The 19819-nt window shown below is 34.2% G+C and overlaps 2 protein-coding genes across 3 annotated transcripts; both read right to left on the bottom strand.

Annotated features, from left to right (window-relative positions):
• Nucleotides 1–282: 282 nt before the first annotated feature.
• Nucleotides 283–8549, bottom strand: LOC146923902 (protein INVOLVED IN DE NOVO 2-like). Its single transcript, XM_085708994.1, has 12 exons — nucleotides 8408–8549; nucleotides 6832–7183; nucleotides 6336–6668; nucleotides 5588–5950; nucleotides 5066–5422; nucleotides 3658–4650; nucleotides 3289–3470; nucleotides 2874–2963; nucleotides 2237–2524; nucleotides 1941–2150; nucleotides 1371–1613; nucleotides 283–640 (listed from the first exon to the last, which is right to left on the bottom strand). Exons 2-11 carry the CDS (start codon nucleotides 7145–7147, stop codon nucleotides 1377–1379), a joined length of 3369 nt encoding a protein of 1122 aa, XP_085565120.1. The 5' UTR covers nucleotides 7148–7183; nucleotides 8408–8549; the 3' UTR covers nucleotides 283–640; nucleotides 1371–1376.
• Nucleotides 8550–10056: 1507 nt separating this feature from the next.
• On the bottom strand, nucleotides 10057–19480 carry LOC146923901 (uncharacterized). Of its 2 annotated transcripts, none has more exons than XM_085708992.1 (18): nucleotides 19315–19480; nucleotides 19164–19224; nucleotides 19014–19050; nucleotides 17867–17997; nucleotides 17629–17733; nucleotides 17425–17533; nucleotides 17129–17262; nucleotides 16476–16615; nucleotides 15753–15803; nucleotides 15585–15667; nucleotides 15427–15481; nucleotides 15228–15342; nucleotides 12417–12909; nucleotides 12126–12339; nucleotides 11963–12033; nucleotides 11575–11743; nucleotides 11338–11470; nucleotides 10057–11121 (listed from the first exon to the last, which is right to left on the bottom strand). In XM_085708992.1, the coding sequence occupies exons 1-18, from the start codon at nucleotides 19420–19422 to the stop codon at nucleotides 10427–10429; spliced, it is 2904 nt and encodes a 967-aa protein (XP_085565118.1). In that variant the 5' UTR covers nucleotides 19423–19480; the 3' UTR covers nucleotides 10057–10426. The 2 variants fall into 2 exon arrangements, with proteins under 2 accessions (XP_085565118.1, XP_085565119.1); XM_085708993.1 differs by having other exon boundaries at nucleotides 17425–17530.
• Nucleotides 19481–19819: the final 339 nt, after the last annotated feature.

The following is a 19819-nucleotide window of genomic DNA, read 5'->3' as shown; positions in this document are numbered from 1 at the left end:
AAGTTGAGTATATCATCCTTATACAATAGGTAACTTTTTTTTTTGTCCGGGTTTCAGGGTTCGAACCCGGACCTTGCATATATTATGTATTGTCTTTACCAACTGAGATAAGCTTACGGGGACATTACAATAGGTCACTGTGTGAATAACATTTAATTTGCAATAATGTCTCAAAAACCTTGTTGATTATTTTTCTTATGCCAAATCTAGAACTCCGCAAATTATGTCTCTACTTTTAATGCCAATAAAAAAACAAGTGCATAACTCCACCATGCCACCACAAAAGAAAATGTTCGAATATTATAATCAAACACAGTAGAAACTTAAATACATCCACCTTGTTGAATACATAAAAGCAAATTAATGAAAGCAAAAGTTAACAGAAATGATGTACATGTTTATTAAATGGTACAACATATTTTACGTTAGTGTACAAATTTAGGGGCTTAAAAGTTTAGGTTTAACTTCGAACTCCACCTAAATGAATAAGCATAAGCACAAAGCTTGTGGTTATGAAAGCAGTGACGATAGAAAGACCTCCACAGAAGCTTGAAGTATCAAGTGAAGCCAAATATATGATGTATTTCCTAAATATGTTCAACCGCACGATTCCCTTCGAGAAAACAATGTGTGATGATTCCTGCAGCCAACACCAACCTTTCAGGAACATGATCCACAGTTACATCATAAAACAATGTGGTTTTAGTAAACATACTTGTGTTTAGTTTATGCGAATGCAATTGCCAAATTGAACCTTAGTTTGACGAGTAATATAAATTTTTGCATTGAGTTGAAAAGTTACCACTAATTTTTACACGAAACTTGCATTCAGAGTAAAAACATCTAAATCTAAATATAAACCACTTTACTTCAAACTCAATTATATACAAACAATTATACTCAAAATCAAGTTAATCAATTAGGCAGGGGAGAATAAATCCAAAGATATGCTTGGATTGACTTATTTGAACTTATTTACTGACATAAGCATTTATGGGACTATTTTGGAGAGCTAATGGAAACAACTTATGTCCTGTCTATAAGTTGTTTTCATCTTTATTTCCATAAGCTTTTCAGGATAGCTTATGAAAACAACTTATAGCTTATATAAAAATAATTTGACTTTATTTTATCCTTTATTTATTATAGAAATAGCTTGTACATAACCACTTATATGATAAGAGCTTATGTTATAGGTGCTTAATTATACCGATTATCCAAACAGGACTTAAATGTTGTGAATACTATAAAATTGGAATTTTGAGAAAGGATTTGTGGCGTATGTGCTATATATGCATATCAGTAAAATATTTCACTAGCTAATACAGTTCAAAAGCAAAATGCAGTTTCATATTCCATTAGAAACATACCAGGCTTCATATCATTCCCCTTTTTTGTCTATGCAATTTCCACTGCTTTAATAAAACTCGCACTCCTTCTTGCAAAGACGCTCTCTTTCCCTCTGCGTAATTCCATAATTCCGAGGTTATGTACCGCCCACTTGGATTATATTCATTTATCTCTTTCAATGCTGCCACCACAGCTTTGTAAACTTCTTCGCCCATCTCGTTTCTCAGTTCATTCAGCTTTTCATCTTCATCGTCTATAGCTTCCTGAAATTCAAAGAAAGCACGAAGAAGGTAAGTTTCACTAGGAAAATATATAGAGAAAAATAATGCAATGTACTTTTAGGTTAAAATGAAAATGAAATCCATTGTGTAGATCAATTTGCTCTATTAAAAGATATTTTCCAAAACAAGTAGCACGAGTTTGACAACATGAGGTACGTCAAGTTTTAGGTCTTACGTGCTTTTATTAAACGGCATTAATCTTGACGTACTTCAGGGGCACATCAAATCATTTTAGAATAACGTAAAAATTTACATAGATTATCTATATGATATGATTTTTCAATCCAACGGTCAATTTTCTAATACAACCTGATGTTTCCCTTGGATTGTAGAAATTTTAAATGGATGCCAGTCAGGGTCCTTCAGGTACTCTTCCCACAACGAACACAGTTCAGAAGCTCTATCTTCTGCAACATCTTCATTATATTTTTTCTTCATAGCTTCTAGAAATGGTCTAAAGTCTAGCTCCCCCATTCTCTTCACACGAATATCGGCACAACTTGGCATCTCTTTAATGGTCTGTGATAGATAAAAATCCAAGAGTTTAAAAGATGCGAGGAAAGAACTTTCAAAACACAAATCATTAGAAAAATTAAAAAAATTACAGTAATCAATTCCTTTCGAGCTTCCTGCAGTTCATCATTGCTCTTACGCTCTTTAATGATCAGAGTTTGGTTCAATGCGTCCATGTCTCGAAGTGACTGTTCCTTCTCTCTTAAATCTATATGTAAGGCATCCATCATATTCAGAACATCAAGTTCTCCATCATCTTCCATGTGCTTCATGACATTTAGTTTTCCTTTTAGTTGCTGAATCTCCAATTCCAGTTTTTGTTTCACATTTAGTTGTTTTTCAAGCTGGATGATTTTGGCATGGAGTTGTTCTTTTTGCCGCTGGATAAACAGATAGTCAAGTACCATTATCAGCTTGCCACTTTGATGCTGACTAAGACTGTTAATAAAACCAAAAACCGAATCAAACCGTTAAACCGAACCACGCTGAAAAGGTAGTTTTGGTTCAGAACCACTGAACTGGCATATATATTTGGTGCATCAGTTCAGCGTATACCAATTGGGTCCGGGAGAAACCCTCAACGGTTTGGTTCAAGTTTACCGAATATGGTTCGGATCAGTTTTACCGAATGCGGTTCGGTTTTCCTTCCTGAACCGAACCATAAACAGAACTAATCCAGACATTAACACTTTTGGATATTAAAAAAGCATTAAAACAAATTATACGGACCTTTTGATCTGCGGCAAGTTTCAAAACATTTTCACCAGCTTTTTGTTGCTCCAAAGCAGCCATTTGAAGAAAGTGATTTTTCGTTGCAGTCTAGAAAAAGCAAAAAACATAAGCATGGACCTAAATGAAACATTTGACAAGATTCTTAACCATATCATTATTATTGAAGAATTTCAAAGACGCAAAAAATAAATAATGCCAAACTTTTGGTTTATAGATTCCTCGGCAAGATCCTTGTTTGGAGAAAAAAGGGAAAGAAAAAAAGAGGAAAAAAATTGGAAAATCTAAACAGATAAAATTAAAACTATCTTAATTAATCACCCTTAAACAATATTTTCACTTTGATCTTCATTTCACAGGAATGTGAGTCACAGAACGATAAAAAAGATGAAACAAAATTAGAAAAGCAATGCACCTTGTTAATCTCTTCATCCAACTTTTTCCTTTCACTTTCATTACGTGCCTCACGTTTTTCCAGTTCAATTCTTCGCAACTCAAGTTCTCTTTTCTGAGATTCCAGTTGCAACTTAAGCCTTTCATGACCATTCAAAACACTCTGAAAGTGTTGATTTGCACTTGACTGTATTTTCTTCATCTCTGAAATACAAGCAATGATGACATAAAACAATATCATTTGAATAGTTCAACGTCATTTAAAACACTAAATTGTTGCAAATGTGTTTCAAAAATCTAGCAGAATGTCTATAAACAAAATTTAGAAACAATTGGCAAGTAATAATCAAAATTAGAGAAAAACTAACGCAGCTTCTATAATAATAGATACCTTGACTGTGAGATTGAGCAAGTCTGTCTATTTCGCCCATCACAATGTCCATGCGAAGTGTAATTTCATTGCATACTACTTCCATTTCTTTTATCTTGTTGTTCTTTACTTGAAGAATGTTATGCATACTCTGCACGAGTCTATTGAACCTTCTAGCATCTTGCTCCATGATTTCAGGTATTGTTTTAACATCCATCTTTTGTAGTTGCTCCCCGATTATGTTGTCCACTTTGTAGTCATCAGCTCGGGCAACCCACGCATAAAGACCGGATTTTTGTTCAGTATAAGAAAGCCAGTCCTTTTTACCATGACAATCTAATTCATACGCCCTTTCAAATGCCAATGCATTATATAACCCTAGCCAACTTTTATTAAATTCCACAACTGCAGCTCCGGTGTGACCCCATGAATTCCAAAGAGTTCGGACTCTACGTGGATTAAAACCCCTTATTCGGTATTCATCCCTTAGCTTGGAACCACTTTCACCAATACATCGTCCATCTTCGGTTTGGCTAGTGGGAATATTAACCACAATCCCAGTCCATGGCCATACAAACTGCCTTTCAGAATTGACAAGAATGTTTTCATTCACTGGTTTTGTTCGATTTTGTTCCACATTCATAAGATTGTTTTCCAAATATTTATTTGCAGGCTTTAACGGACGTTCCACATTCATAGTCATAAGATCCTTTTCCAAATATTTCACTAAAGCTAGATGGTTGGCCTTCTCCAATACACTTCTCCTTTGTGCGTCACTTTGACCTACCCCTAAAGCATGATTAAGGAGTTCGCTGTACCTATAATTGCATTTTCTCTTGGGGCAATACGGACATGAGAAAGTATCTTCTGATGTTTTGACCTTGTGAATACCCTTCTTGAGTTCTGTATAGGATTTATTTACAAACAACGCATTTATTTGAGATGCGCTATTATTAGCATCCTTCTCAGAGAGGTGACCTGTTACAGTTACTCCTCGGTTCAACATTATGGTGCCTGCAAAACAAAATAAGGAGTTAGTAATGATTCTTGTTAAGTGCTTCATAGATTACTTCCATTCCATTAAATATCATTGTGAGTTGCCAATGTCTGCATATCATTCCCTTTGTTTCTTTATTTGTCATTTTAAAGTTATTAACTTTTGATGAAATTGTTAGTTTTTTTTTACCTATAATACCCTTAAAATTTATTATCCCATTCCACTTATTTCTCACTCAGCGCCAAATAGTTAAGGGTGTCATTGACAAAACAGTATTTAATATTGCATTGAACTAGGAAAATGACATGTAAGTAGGAACACAATTTATCAACAGAAGCGGCATTTAAAAAAGATTAGCGGGAGTAGGTAATTGGAAAGAAAGGTTAAACAAAGATTTTTTTCATAAATGTTTCATTAAGAGCGAGATATCACCTTTCTTCGTTGGTTCTGAAGGACCACCGACATTTATAAGATCCTTTTTCAAATATTTGACCAAAGCCAGATGATCCGCCTTTTCAATGTCAGTTCTAGTTTGTGAGATACTCCAACCCACCCCGGAAGCATGTTCAAGGATTTCCCTGTACACGTAATCCCGTTTTATCCTTTTATTATTAGGGCAGTATGGGCAAGTGAAAGTCTTATCTGAGGTTCTCACGTTTTGAATCCCCTTTTTGAGCTGTTCATATGTTCTTTTTAATTGCCCTAAATTTATTTGAGATGCACTTTTATCAGAATCTTTGTCGGAGCAGCGAGTCGTCGCATTTTCTTCTCGGCTTTGTATCATGGCTCCTGAAAAACAAAATATTGTTTTAGTACCGACTGTTAAGCTTTGATAAAATATATCTCCTTGCACGTTACTTTGACCAAATATCATTGTTAATTGAATTGGTCAAATTCAGTATATTCAGTAACTAGGAAAAATTGAACTGAAGTTTTGAACAATTGCTTACTTACCAGAAGAATCACCTTCAATCACAGGTTTTGATGGAGCAGGCACATATATAATATCCTGTTTCAAATATTTCATTAAAGCCAGATGAGTTGCCTTCTCTCTGATACCTCTCTTTTGCGAACTACTCTGACCGACCCCAGAAGCGTGTTCAAGGATTTCCCTGTACACATAGTCCGGTTTTTTCATTTTCGGGCAGTATGGACAAGTGAAAGCCTCATCTGAGATTCTCACTTTGAGACTTCCATTCTTGAGTTCTTGATAAAATTTATCTACATACAACCAACTTATTCGAGGATCACTTGAACCAGTATCCTTGTTAGAGCATGGAGCCGTGACAGTTTGTCCTTGACTTATCAATTTTGTACCTGAAAGATAAAAGTTAGTTTTAGCACTGATTTTTACTATGCTGCTTTACAGAATCAGTATTCTATTACTAGCGTGCAAACAGGCGTTAATGTGTCCGTCTTTCTGATTTTCTATAAAAATAATTGAAGTTACAAAATTTAGTTGATTATTAATATAACAAAAATATATTAGAATGATAAAATAGTAAAAATAAAAAGTTTAAATTAAGGGTCAAATTGACAGAGTAAAGACTACACCAAATCCCGATATCTCTTTTATATATAGTATAAAAAATAATATCACTGTGAAATGGATAGTTTCAGCCTATTCAATTACCCAGAAAAATATATTAACTAGAACGAAAAAATTTCTGTGGTATATCGCAAACAGCAGGATCAGGATCACCTTTATCAACAGGCTTTGACGGTCCAGGCATACTCGTAATATCCTTTTCCAAATATTTCAACAAAGCAAGATGATTAGCTCTTTCTCTTGCACTTCTCTTATCTGAACTACTCCGACCAACCATAAAAGCATGTTCTAGGAGTTCCCTGTACAAATAATCCTGTTTTCTATTAGGGCAGTACGGGCATATGAAAGTCCCGTCTGAGGTTTTCACATTCCGAGTTCCATTTTTGAGCTCTTCATAAGCTGTATCTACATACCACCAACTTATATCGGTATCCTTGATAGAACAGTGAGAAATTACTGTTTGTCCTGGACTTATTGTGTTCGTAACTGAAAGACAAGAATTAGTGTTAGCAAAGATTGTTGTCCTGCTGATTTACCAGGCAAATAATTTAATCAAAAGTAACAATATTAATCAGTTTTATTGGTATGTGTAATGTAATTAACCTTAAAACGACGACTAAAACGGAATATAAGACTAACAACAGATCACCTTGATCTATAGATCTCGATGCACCATCCTTACTGTTAAGATCTTGCTCCAAATATTTTACCAAAGCCAAATGACTACCCTTCTCTTTAGCACTTCTCTTCTCTGAACTACTCCGACCAATCCCGGTGGCATGATTCAGGAGTTCATTTAACTTATAATCCTGTTTCCTCTCGGGGCAGTACGGACAACTGAAACTCTCGGCCGAGGTTTTTACCTTTTGTTTCCCTGTTTTGAGTTCTTCGTAAGATGATACGAGATACCACCAACTCAACTGGGATTCCGCTATACCGGTATCCTTGATAGAGCAGTGAGCCATAGAGTTTCTCCTAGGCTCAACTCAATATTATGACACCTGAAAGACAAAAATCAATATTAGTATTCGTTGTTTAGGTGCTACATCACAGGTTATTACCACTAAATACAATCGTGAAGTAGCAAGTTTCTTCAAAGATACTTCATTTCTTGAAGAAAAAAAAAAAAAAGAATATTTTAGAGCTTTGAATATAGGATTGCATTGGAGTATGGACAAACACTGCCTAATACAAAAATGTCACAAAACAGGTAAAACTTTCAATCAAAATGATAAAAGCACGATGAAATTGTTTGTAATAACACGCAATGTTTGCGTATTTGAATTCACTACATTCACGTAATCACATAGTTGTCGATCTGGACTGTCAGATCAAATTTTATATTACATGTGTTCCTACTTGAATTTTAGCACGAATAACCAAAGCCGAAATGTGGACTGTACACATCACGTGAAATGTGTAATTTCTTAGCTGCATGATTCCAGATTTAATGCTTACAATGGATTTCGTCCAATCTAAATTTATTACAGTCACCAATCTGAGAAGTTATTAAAAACGGATCGATGAGATTCAAATTTCCGTATACGCGAAATTCACAATGTGAGTCTTCTAATCTTCATCCAATGACTTAAATTCACTAAATTGACTACTAGATTCACTAATACAGTGAAAGTCTGTTTAGATTGACTTATTTGAGTTTATTTACCAACATAAACACTTCCAATACCATTTGAGAGAGCTTAGGAAACAGCTTATGACATGCCCATACGTTGTTTTCAGCATATTTCAACAAGCTCTACATAATAACTTACATGAAAACAGTTTGACTTAATTTTAATCTTGTCAGAATAAGTGCTTAATTAAGTTGTTTATCCAAATTGGGCCTGAATACAACAAGTCCTTATAAATTCAACATCAAGTATGATCAAACAATATAGCACAGAGCAGATTAACAGAAACATTCCCATTTGTTTTTATTAATTCTTTATAAAAAATACCCTTAAAACTTAATTATCCATCATCACATAATCAACAAAGAAATTCACATCCAATGCATTAATTAAGGCAAAAAAAAAAAAAAAAAGAAGAAGCTAAATTGATGATTAGATTAAAAAAAAATAGCAAGACATAATTAAAGTTCAAAGGAGAAAAAAAAAACATTAATCATGAGAATTAAAGTAGAAAATAATGAAATGGGGTTTATATAGTATAATTAAGAATGTGAGATGCATGATGAAGAAAAAAAGAGAGGAAGGAATATTAACCTTGAAGAGATTGAAAGTACTGTGCATGTGAGAAACTGAAATTGAAATTGAAGAAGAAGCTATGGAGTTTGTTTGGTAAGAACAATTGTTACAGTTTCGAAGACACGCATGTTAGATGTTCCAAACATTTCAATTTCACTTTGACCCGACAAAACAATCCAACTACTACTTCATAGTACTTTGTAACTTGTGATAAAAGATGGTCCTTATAACATGGACCATCTTATCTTATGTATGGTCCATGGTAGACCACTCAATTTTTACTGCAGTAATAAATATCCTGTTTGGTTATTTGGTCCCGGTTATGACCAAAAAAAATCATTTTTTATTTTTTAGAATAATTGATGTATTCGGTCTATAATATAGATCAGATATATCTTAGTTATTCAATAAATTTAAAAATTGTTTTCTATTTATAATAGTGATCGGAGTGTGTAATAATTTGAACCGGTTTGATTTTTGGTTGATGCGTATAAAAAAAGTAGTATTCAATCTCTTGAACGAATTTTGGTTATTTACTTATTTTGAGAGATTGGTTTATGTAATTACGTGTAGAGAATACATTTGGCTTACCAAAAAAAAGAGTAATTATCTTAACTTTTATCTATTATTTGTCAACCTCTAAAAAATATGTTATTTGTCAATTTTACGATTTCAAAACGATGATTTTATGTGAATGATAATTATGTGATTGATCCACACTACACAGAAATGTTATTTCATAGCTTGAACCACACTACACAGAAATCATTTATGTGATTGATCTACTATGTAATCAATGCAGGACTTGTAGCCAAAGCCCTTCTCTAAACCCTGACCTTATATGAAGTTGAAGAATGACTACTCCTGCATTCAATGTTGTGATCTTCTTCTACTTGGGCTAGGTAGGTTTGAATTGATATTCAATTAATTTTAAATTTTTAATTGATTGTGTTTGTTTTGGTAGGTCATTCCAATGTTGCAACCTTGTTCAATCTGCTATTGTGCTGGCTGTGATGGAGGAGTATTCGTGGGTAAACCTCGGCATCAGGCTTCTTAGCTTTTGGCTGGGCTCCTTTCTGTGCTTGCTTTTATTTAGTGGTGTTGGGAGGTTTTATCGGGTGTTCCGCATATATCGACACATTGCTTATATGTTTATCTCTTTGGCTTGTTCATGAATGTTTTTTGTGCATCTTGCACTCATTTGTCATTTTTTTATGGTGGCCGGGGTTTGAAGTCTGAACCCCGGACGTTGCATTCGTCATTACCAATATTTGTTGATTTTTAAAAAAAAAAATATATGTTGCAAAAGAATAAGAGATACCGACATCTAGTGCTCTATAATGTTTTAAATAATATATTACATTTAGTTTTAGTTTTATTTTCGAGGGATGTATTACATTTAGTTGTGTCTAAATTTATAACTGCTTATTAAAATACATATTTCTATTTATAGGTATTAAAATACATATTTAGTTGAGGGCCAATTTGATGAACAAAAAGTATTCCATTTGAAAGATGTGAAAATATCATATAATATATAATTTTATTAATATCAAACTACTGAATATGAGAAATTGCATAAACTTGTATATTATTTTTGTTGTTAGAACTAATATTATTTTAAAATTAAATAAAAAGTCTATAAATGGTTAGAGTGAAATGTATCATTAAAATAAAATATCATTCTTATTCCAAGTCAACAAGAACTCGTATTTATTTCAAAGTTCAGGAGAACTTGAATTCAATTCCTAAAAGAAAAATAGATATTTGTCATACTTTAATTACATCAGAGTTATAATTTTAAACATATACAAAATAGTTAATACTTTTCTTAAAAAAATATAAAATAATCCCCTAAGTTGTTTATATTAAAATCACTTTTACTTTTTTTTTAATGGAAGCTTTTGTTGGCTAACCGTGTTATGTTGGTATTTTTTCTCCTTGACTTAATCTTGAAGCTTTTAACTCTTCAACTCATTTGATTATTTGGTTCAAACTGGTTGAAGCGTTGAGCTACCAAACCCCTCTAAACCACTTTTATGATTGGAACCATTTCCTAAGCTGTTTAGATTGTTTTTTCTCACCATCATTTCCTTGAGAACCCTTGTGTGAGAACTTGGATCTATATTGTTCTATAAGCATGTCAAGCTTATCTACCATGTCCTTCCCTACTGAATCTTTGTTCTTCTTTGGCCTTTTCCTAGAAACCTTTTCCCCTGCTTGTTCTTGGTTTTGCATCTTCCTCTTTCCAAATATCGCGTCTTCTTTCTTTCCTGAGATTTTCCTACTACTTTCAATGGAACTATTTTTACCTTCATGTAATTTAGCACCATGACTCTGGCCATCTTGGTTACTTTTCAGCTTGCCCGCCGAAGACGCTTTTGGACTTTCTTTCGATGATATCACTTCGGAATTTGTACTCTTGGGGTTCTCTTTCTGTCTTTTGGATTTGCCTCCTTGAGGAGATTTTCCATTTGGCACTTTACCACCTTGTTCGCTATTTGAATTTGGTACCAAGTCTTTTGCTGGTTTGTCATGCTCTTGAGATTTTTGTTTTCTGTCAGTTCCATGAGCGTAAACTCCTGGATTGTCGGGTTTATCATTTTCGTTTCTGTTGTTGCCGTTGTGAGGAGCCAGCTGCTGATACTGTAGCTTTTCGTTACGAAGTTTCAGTTTCTGGATATTATCAAGAGCAAACTCCACAATGGGCCGATGTTCAGGACCGAAGGTTTCTGTGGTCAATGAAAGACAACATTATATTACGAGAAAAACACGGCGCACTGCACATAGAAATGCTAGCAATACACTTTTTTTAACACACTTCAGTACACATTCTATGATTGATTAATTTTTATTTTTTTTGGAAGCGTTCAATTTATGGGGCCAGTTGACAATTTTAACAAAGCTAGTATATTCACAATGGAGAAATGGGTGTAATTGTTTGTTACCAGGATTATTGTTAAGAACTCTCAACGCAACAAGGGCATGTTGATGCTCTGAAAATTCAAGAAAAGCGACTCCACGGGAATACTGCTGTTCTTGAGTAGCCTTTCCTTTCCTGCCATCTTTCAAAATCTTTATCTGCAAAGTACATTTGTAACATTCAAAACATAATGGTAATCATAAAGCTATACAGAAACAATAATAATAATTGACAACTTCAAGTCATAACCTATTTAACCAACCTGCCGAATTACAGGTGTTTGCTTGGTAGCTCTAGAGATGACTGCATCAATGCAAAGCGTCTTAAGTTGTTTTTCATTCATTGACTTTGGTAAGTTGTAGATAACAAGTCTAGTTTTTGAAACATGAAAATTTGGGGATTGAAGCTTCATCTTCTTTTTCCTTTCCAAACTATAAATATTTCACAAATAATAATGTAAGATCACTACAATCAGTTACAGGAATTAGACTAAAAGCAGAAAAATAACAATAACTTTACCACCCAAGTATGGAAGATCAAATACAGCATAAAATAATAAAGAAATGAGAATAGTAAAGTGGATGTAGCAATGATACATACACAGAATATAAATGTCATTTGCACTCAAAAGTCAACCATAAAATACTCACTTTTTGCGTTTTGACATATCAGTGGCTGAAACCCCTTCGGCAGCTGGAGTTCCGTCAAGAATAAGTCCCTCCTATTAATTACAATTTAAAAGAATACAATTACTCTCCTATTGCATATCAGCTACCATAGCCTGGAACACAAGGTACAGAGGAGAATACAAACCTTCGCCAAGTAAAGATTGCGGTGGTCTTGAACTTCATTTTTTTCTTTCTCATGTTCCTTGTCATGTGCCGATTTCTTGTCCAGAGCCTTTAAAACCTTTAATGGTCTACCCTTTACCAAAATACCCATCCCAGAAGCAGTATTGGCAGTTGAAATTGCATTATCAGCTGCTTCCGCGGTTTTAAACTTAAGAAAACCAGTCCCTCGTGGACGCCTGCATTGAGTAATAGAGGAGTATGAATAATAATCTGTGTAACACAGACACACAAAAAATATTGTTCTAGGACATACTTGGTCACTTGGTGGAGAACAGGAGCAAAATATTCTACTTCACCAAATGCAGAAAATCGTTGCTTCACTTCTTCGGTATCTAATTCAAAGGGAAGATTGGTTATAAAAACTGTTCTGTGCAAATCATCTTCTGTTTCCTTGGAAGTTTCAGGCTTAGAAATATCTGAAACCTTGTCGGACTCTTTAGATGTTTTACTATCTGCACCCTTAACAGTTTCCTTTGATTTTGGCTTGTTCTTTTCTTCAGACGACACGGAATCAGACGACACGGAATCATTATTTACAGATTCATCTTTGGCAGAGGATGTAATCAAGTTGTTAAGAATTTTTCTTGCAATGTCTGCTTCCTTTTCAAAATCATCGTCAGAAGGAACATCTTCCTCCACAACACTATCAATATCACTATCATCCCCTTGATCAGATTCTTTGTCAGTATTCTCAAGATCATCCTCAGTAGTAGTACTACTATCTTCATCTGTCACCTTTTGTTGTCCTAAAGAAATCATAACAGATGTCTTATTTAAATAGTTTGAAACAGAGTTAAATGATGTCTTGTTTAAATAGTTTGACCACATATTGTTCTGATGTCTGGTACATATTTCTAAGACAATGAACTTCAAATAAAAATAATTAAAAGATGTCTGGTTTAAATAGTTTGAGCACATATTGTTCTAGTGTTGGGAACATATTGCACAGACAATGAACTTCAAATAAAAATTAAAAATTGTTATACCCAGGAACATGTATACATACTGCAGATAAATGATTAAAAAAATAAAATAAAATAGTTGCCCTTTGGTAGCAAAATACAATTTGCTATTTTTGTATTGTTTCTCTTACTGTTGAATGTGCATTGGTTGAGATTGCACCAGTGTCTTATACCCATCCGGGTAGTGCAGTCTAGCTGCCTTCATAGAACATTTTGTAGGCTATGATTTGTTGTCAATTCGAAAATGCGGCGCGGCGCGGCCAACCCAATAATTGGCGCGGTGCGGGAGCGGGGTGTATAGTGGGCGCTATTTGGATGGTGCGGCCACTGATAAATTTAATACTAGATACCATACTATTCAAAAAGAAATACTAAAATACCTTAAACATTACTCAGAATTTCATGAAGTATTCATAATATGAAATAAAAGGGATAGCAAAATCGAAAATGGCTAATACCAATTATATACAACTAGCACAAGTTATTGTTTTACTATTTATAGGTCTGCTTTGGCCGCTTTCCACCTCTGACACGCGCCGACGTGGCCTGACACGCGCCGATGCGGCCTGGTGCGGTGATCCTGATTTTTTAGCTATAGTGGCTGGCGCGACCGCTATTGACAAACAGAGGCTATGATGCATGGACAGCCATGGTCTTAGGCGAGTCCATACTTCAGAAATGGACAACCATAGGATACTTATCAGACACCTCATTTAAAAAAGTACTTTTTGGTTGTTCCGACATGGTGAGGTCAATGTTATGGTGTGAAGGGACACCTATTTCATGATGTATTGTGCCTATTGTTTATAGTTTTGTTGTGGTAGTTTGTAATTTGTTTTGGATATTTGTATCAGACACATCATTAAAATAAGTACTTTTTGATTATGTTGAATTTCACCTTTTTTTTATCTTTAATAAGTGATGCTTATTTATTAGAGAAATGCTAGGGTCACACCCTCTAACACTCTCTTTTAACACACTCCAATAATAATCCAACATATCATCCTCCTCTTTTTAATACTTTACCTGATGACTGATGGTACAAGTTATTAAATTATTAAATTCAAAGAAGAAAAAAAGAAAAAATGATACTGTTGTATTTTCGTGAACCGTCGCCCCTGACCTTTGGTTGGGTGATAACACCAACAGCCAAATTGAAACTCAATCAGAAAACAAAAACAAACCCAATTAGATTAGAGAATCCATGGACAGATCGTAAAGTGACACTAGGGTTGGAATTCGGATTCTCAAAAGCTTTATCTACTGCATCATTCTAGTGACAGCTCAAAATTAAACAAAAAATCACCAAAAACCCAAATCATTTTCATGCCGCCACACAAGATTGAGAGAACAATTGGGATTTTTTGTTGATGCTATTTATGCTTTGTAGGATAAGGAGGACAAACAAAGAAAAGTGAATTCCAGAAAATTAATGAGAAAAATTAGTAGAAACTTGATTGTAAGTGTAAGCAAATTAAAAAAAAAAAAAAAAACAACTTGAATGTTCAGAGGAAGCCAGGCTAAATGCACAAGCCAGATGAGAAAGAGGGTGAAAAAGAAATCGGAAAGAAAGGCACCGAACAGGAAAATGATAACAGTTTTTTTTTTTAGGCTTGCAACTTATTCAACAGGTTGCCGGTTAAAGTGATAAGTAGAGTGGATGATGTGTTGGATTATTATTGGAGTGTGTTAAAGAGAGTGTTAAGAGGGTGTGACCCTAGCATTTCTCTATTTATTATATTTATGTATATGTGGCAGTCTTCCATTTTCTCTCTATTTCTTTCAGTTTCTTACTTTCTATAAATCTAAGACCCAGAATTTCATCCATAGGATTTTTTAATCTTAATCATCTTTGTTTCTTCATATATGAAAAAAACCAAAATGATTTTGACACTTGTGAGGAAGATATGTTGCACATTCATTCAAAAAATGGTCAATATGTCACATCTGAAGTATGATAATGTCACTCTACATCTGAAGTATGATAATGTCACAGGACTCAAAATTCAAATGCACTGTGTTTTAGCAAACTCTACTAGTTAACAAATTAATAAATAAATCATTTGAAGATGCAGTATCATTTTAACAAAGAAACAAATTACCTTCCTCTGAAGCAGGAGCATCATTGGTATCACTACTAAATATCTTTTTTGGAACAGCCCAATCAACAGCTATGAGACGACTCCCAAACTTCGATCCATTGAGTTTTCGAATCGCCTGAAACAGCAACAGGGAACTTATATACAAGTGATTTTAGAAGACAAACAGTATGTAAAGTAAAACTTTTGAAACAGTTCATACATTTTCAGCATCTTGCTTGCAGGTGAATTTTACAAATGCAAAACCCTTCGAAAGACTGCACACAGGAAATGAGGCGATGAAAACAGCGTAAGAAAACATAATGTATTATAATACAGTATCGAAACGCTTTATATCGGGAAAAGAAAAGGAATATATACCCTGTGTCGGACTTCTGTGGAATGAATACCTCCCATACAGGCCCCGCAGATGAAAACGCGTCCCTTATTTCATTTTCTTTGGCCTGTATCCATATTTAGTCAAGTAGTTAGAAAACAAGGTCTCCAAACAAAAAATTATGTTATATTCTGTAACTCAACAGATCGAACCTTGAAAGGAAGGTTTCTGACAATAAGCTTCCATTTCTGAGTCTTGGCTCCCTGGCCCACATACAACAACAAAAATGTTAAACAAACTAAATATCATAAATGGTAAACAGGGAAAAGTTCATTCTACCTATGACCAAATTAAAAACCAATACAAAAAATACGCAAAAAGCATGAACAAAATGAAATCATTGTTAGAAAATAGAAACCAATTTACGAAATTCAAATTATAGGATAAACATAGTTGATAGAAATGTTGAACAGGGAAGATAAACAAAACTTCTACTTTAAAGAGCTGATTGTCACATATCAGCATCAGATACAAGGAAATGAAATAAAAACAATTTTAACTAGGACAGCACCAAAAAGAAAACCCTTTCAAGGCTCTAGACGCATCACATATCAAAAATTCCCATGATGTAACTCCCTATTTTTTAAGACAATGCATGCATTGACGCCATATTTTCGTGATCAGCAGTAGCAGAAATAAACCTGTAGTTATTAAGATTTTTTGTATTTGAATTTTGGAAGAATATTAACACATTAAAATTTTATGACAAAGCTAAAATCATTTTTTTATCAAAATACAAAGCAAAATTATTCATTCTATTAATATATATCAGTACAAACTCTTCTAATCAGCTAGCAGTTATCACTCTATATAAAAGATACTATATGGTGCATGATGATATTATCCTCTGATGCGTTCTATGACAAGCACTTTACCTCCCCACCAAGTTGGCGTGCCCAAACAGTTCCCCCTCCTATCTCTTTTTTATGCAATGTTGCAACAGAAGCACGAGCTGATTTTACACTTGTATAAAGTACAGCTGAAGCATTGAAAGAACAGCCTTCTTGCAGCAGGCCTGGGAAAAATACCATAATTACCTTACTATCCTAAGCAGTATAAAGAATCTTTATAAATATAATGCATGATTCAATCTTCTTGATTTGCATCCTAACTGGAAAACTATCTCATCGGAAATTTTAGTGAAAGAACAAACTTCAATGTCCTTATCAGGCATACCCAACATTTGATCATATGGGATACAATACAACTAGATGTTTAGTTATAAAATAAAAAGGCTTGGCATTAAAAAAATAAATTACAATAAGATTGACAGCTTCCAGAGCACATAGAACAGCACGAGAGAGAAGCAAATCTATATTAGAAACTGCTTCATACACTAACCATGAGATTCAACACGAAGTGCAAAACAATGAGAAAATATGAACTGAAAAGAACAGGAATACAGCCTATAACAAGCGAAAATATATTTTTTAAATATTTTCTAATATAACATGACATATCACACCAATAACAATTATACATAAAACCTATCTTCTCTGTAATTTGAAAAGATAAAATCAGCAGTTACCATGCTGCAGAAGATCATTCCTTGAAAGGGGATGCTTAATAGAACACACAGTGCCGATTTCTCTGGCTTGGCGGTGAACATCTTCAGCCATAGCAGAATTCACAAGACAACCAAATATAACAGTTCTAGCAACCCTGCCAAAAGAAAAAAAACATAGAGCAGGGAACAGCTTTTTAGAAATAAGATATACATTCATGATACGAAAAGATACATCCATAATGAAAGGATCAGATCATCTCATTATCTCTTAATTTCATGGCTGAAGTACTACTAAGAAAGGGGAGAAGAGTAAATACTTCTGCTTTTCTGAGCCACCCCCCTCATCTGCTGCGTCATTACAAAGAGCTGCTTTTTTTATTTCCGCGGGCTTCCTTGAGTTTTTCGGTTTATCCAAAACTTTCACTTCTAAAAGGAATGAAATATAATATCAAGAAAAAGCAATAAATATATAAATGAGCAACTAATAAAGCTAATCAAATGCACGTAAACACAATCACAACCTTCTTCCTTTGGTTCTTTTGGAACTGAAACAGGCTTCTCTGCTCCAGATAATCCGCTGTCTTTATCATCATTTTTTGATTCTGTGAGATCGCCTTCATTGCCCTCTATTGTGTCGTAAAAGAAAGAGTGAGAAAAGAAAACAAGGGAGGAACAATGATAAGATCAAATCATCTGTACATCATTCGGAAAGTATATATAACATCTCTATCTGAAACAGAATTGGTAGCATCAATCAACCTTGATCCGGTTTTGATCTTCGATTTTCACGGGGAGGACGAGGCATTGCGTGCTTCACTACAATTTTCCGGTCACCAACCAATGAACCGTTCTTCAGCTCAATGGCTTGGTTAGCGTCATTCTCAACAGCACTGAAGATGACAGCAATTATTAACAAACCAGAAAAATTATTAACAAACCAGAAAAGTCATGTTACAAATTATACAATTCTAATAATATATGTAAAACGGAATTGCACAAAAAAAAGTACATCAATATACTGTGATTACGGATTAGTTTATCATGAATTACCACAACATGCAGAGTGAGCATGAAAAGAAGACTACCAACCTGATACTAGTGAAGCAAGCACTATAAAACTGATAAAACCTATTATAAAGTTCAAAAACTGTATCCCTCCTCGGTCCTCATGACATCAATATTATCCTCTTAAGTAAGCTTTGTGAACCAACAGTATCATATTTAGTAATATTTCTTCGACTTTTATACGTCCAGACAATACACTCAAATTTCACTTACCAAAAATGGCAAACCCTTCTTTACTTACAAAGATGGGTTTCTGGTGAGATTATTCATTACAGTCTGATCAATCGCAGATCGCAAAAAATAGTTGTTTATTCAAATTCCACTACAAAACAATGCAAGAATGCCGATGTAGCTATTATTTGAAAACATTTGCACTAAATAACATATCACATAAAAATAGCGATTTGTTCAAATTCCGCTACTTTATTATTATCAATTAGGCATTAAACACTCCTTGGATTAGGTGTGTCCCGTTGTCGGACACGCGTCATTGTCCGACGCCAACACAACACCTATAATTACACTGAATCATGTCATTTTCTTAAATTACTATCGGTGTCTGTGTTGTGTCTGGTGTTTGCGTCTGTGCTACGTAGTTGACTGCCGTACTACTACAGAAAACTCTATTTCTAATTATTAAGACCCTTGTACAACAGCGGAAAACTATAGTGTTGCCATAGCTGTTACTAGACGGTATTTTATATTAAATAGCATAGCATAGAACAATAGTGATTTGTTGAAATTCTGCTACGCTATAGCGGTTATTTAACAACACTGATTCATTCATATGCATACATGGCTACATTTTAGTTCATACACAAATGAGTTAAACTGAACTTACAATTGAACATAACCAAAACCACGATGTTGCGTAGACCCTGAAAACAATTAAACATGGTGTCAAGAAAAAAAATAATAACTTTTTTTGTATTAATTCAGCTTAAAATGTTCATTAATTAAGCAACTAATCCTTAGTTAGTTAGTAAGTTACCCTTTTGAGTAACCATGAAACAACGCCTAACAGGCCCAACTTCACTGAAAATTTGTTCAAGCTGAATAAATTCAACAACAAATTAGCATAAACAAAAGAATGATAAATAAAAATGGAAAAGAATGAATGAAAAAAAAAATAAAAAAAATACCTGAGAGTTAGTGAAGGAATAGGGTAAATTAGAAACAAAGAGTGTTAAGGGACATTGTTTAACAGTGCCGTCGCTATTTTCCTTCATTGCTTTGCTTTTCTTACCCATCGCCGATGATGAAGAGATGAAAACGAATTAGAAAGAAAGAGTTTGAGCGTGCGTGTTTGAAACAGAATTGAAAAACCCTGGTTACTACTACAACCAAAGACAAATATGGACCGGGTGGCCCGTGTGGATAGACCCGGATCCGGGCTTTTACTACAATCCGGTTTGGGCTTTGTTGGTTACGATGACAAAGTGGAAATTTTACCTTATACCCCTACACATATATTTTCACCCCTACAAAATATTAAAAATTCCAATACTACCCTTATTATCATTTAACTTTTTACAAACTTATTTCTCACCCTCCTCAACATTTCGGAATGGAGATGAGTTCACCCCCACACTATGAATTTTCCGAAAACCTTTTTTCAACATTTTCGATCTTTATTTTTTTGTTTCT

Source organism: Medicago sativa, chromosome 5, assembly GCF_051527215.1.
Source record: "Medicago sativa cultivar Bolivia chromosome 5, Bolivia_mono, whole genome shotgun sequence".
NCBI lineage: Eukaryota > Viridiplantae > Streptophyta > Magnoliopsida > Fabales > Fabaceae > Medicago > Medicago sativa.
This window is presented reverse-complemented; position numbering and strand designations above follow the sequence as displayed.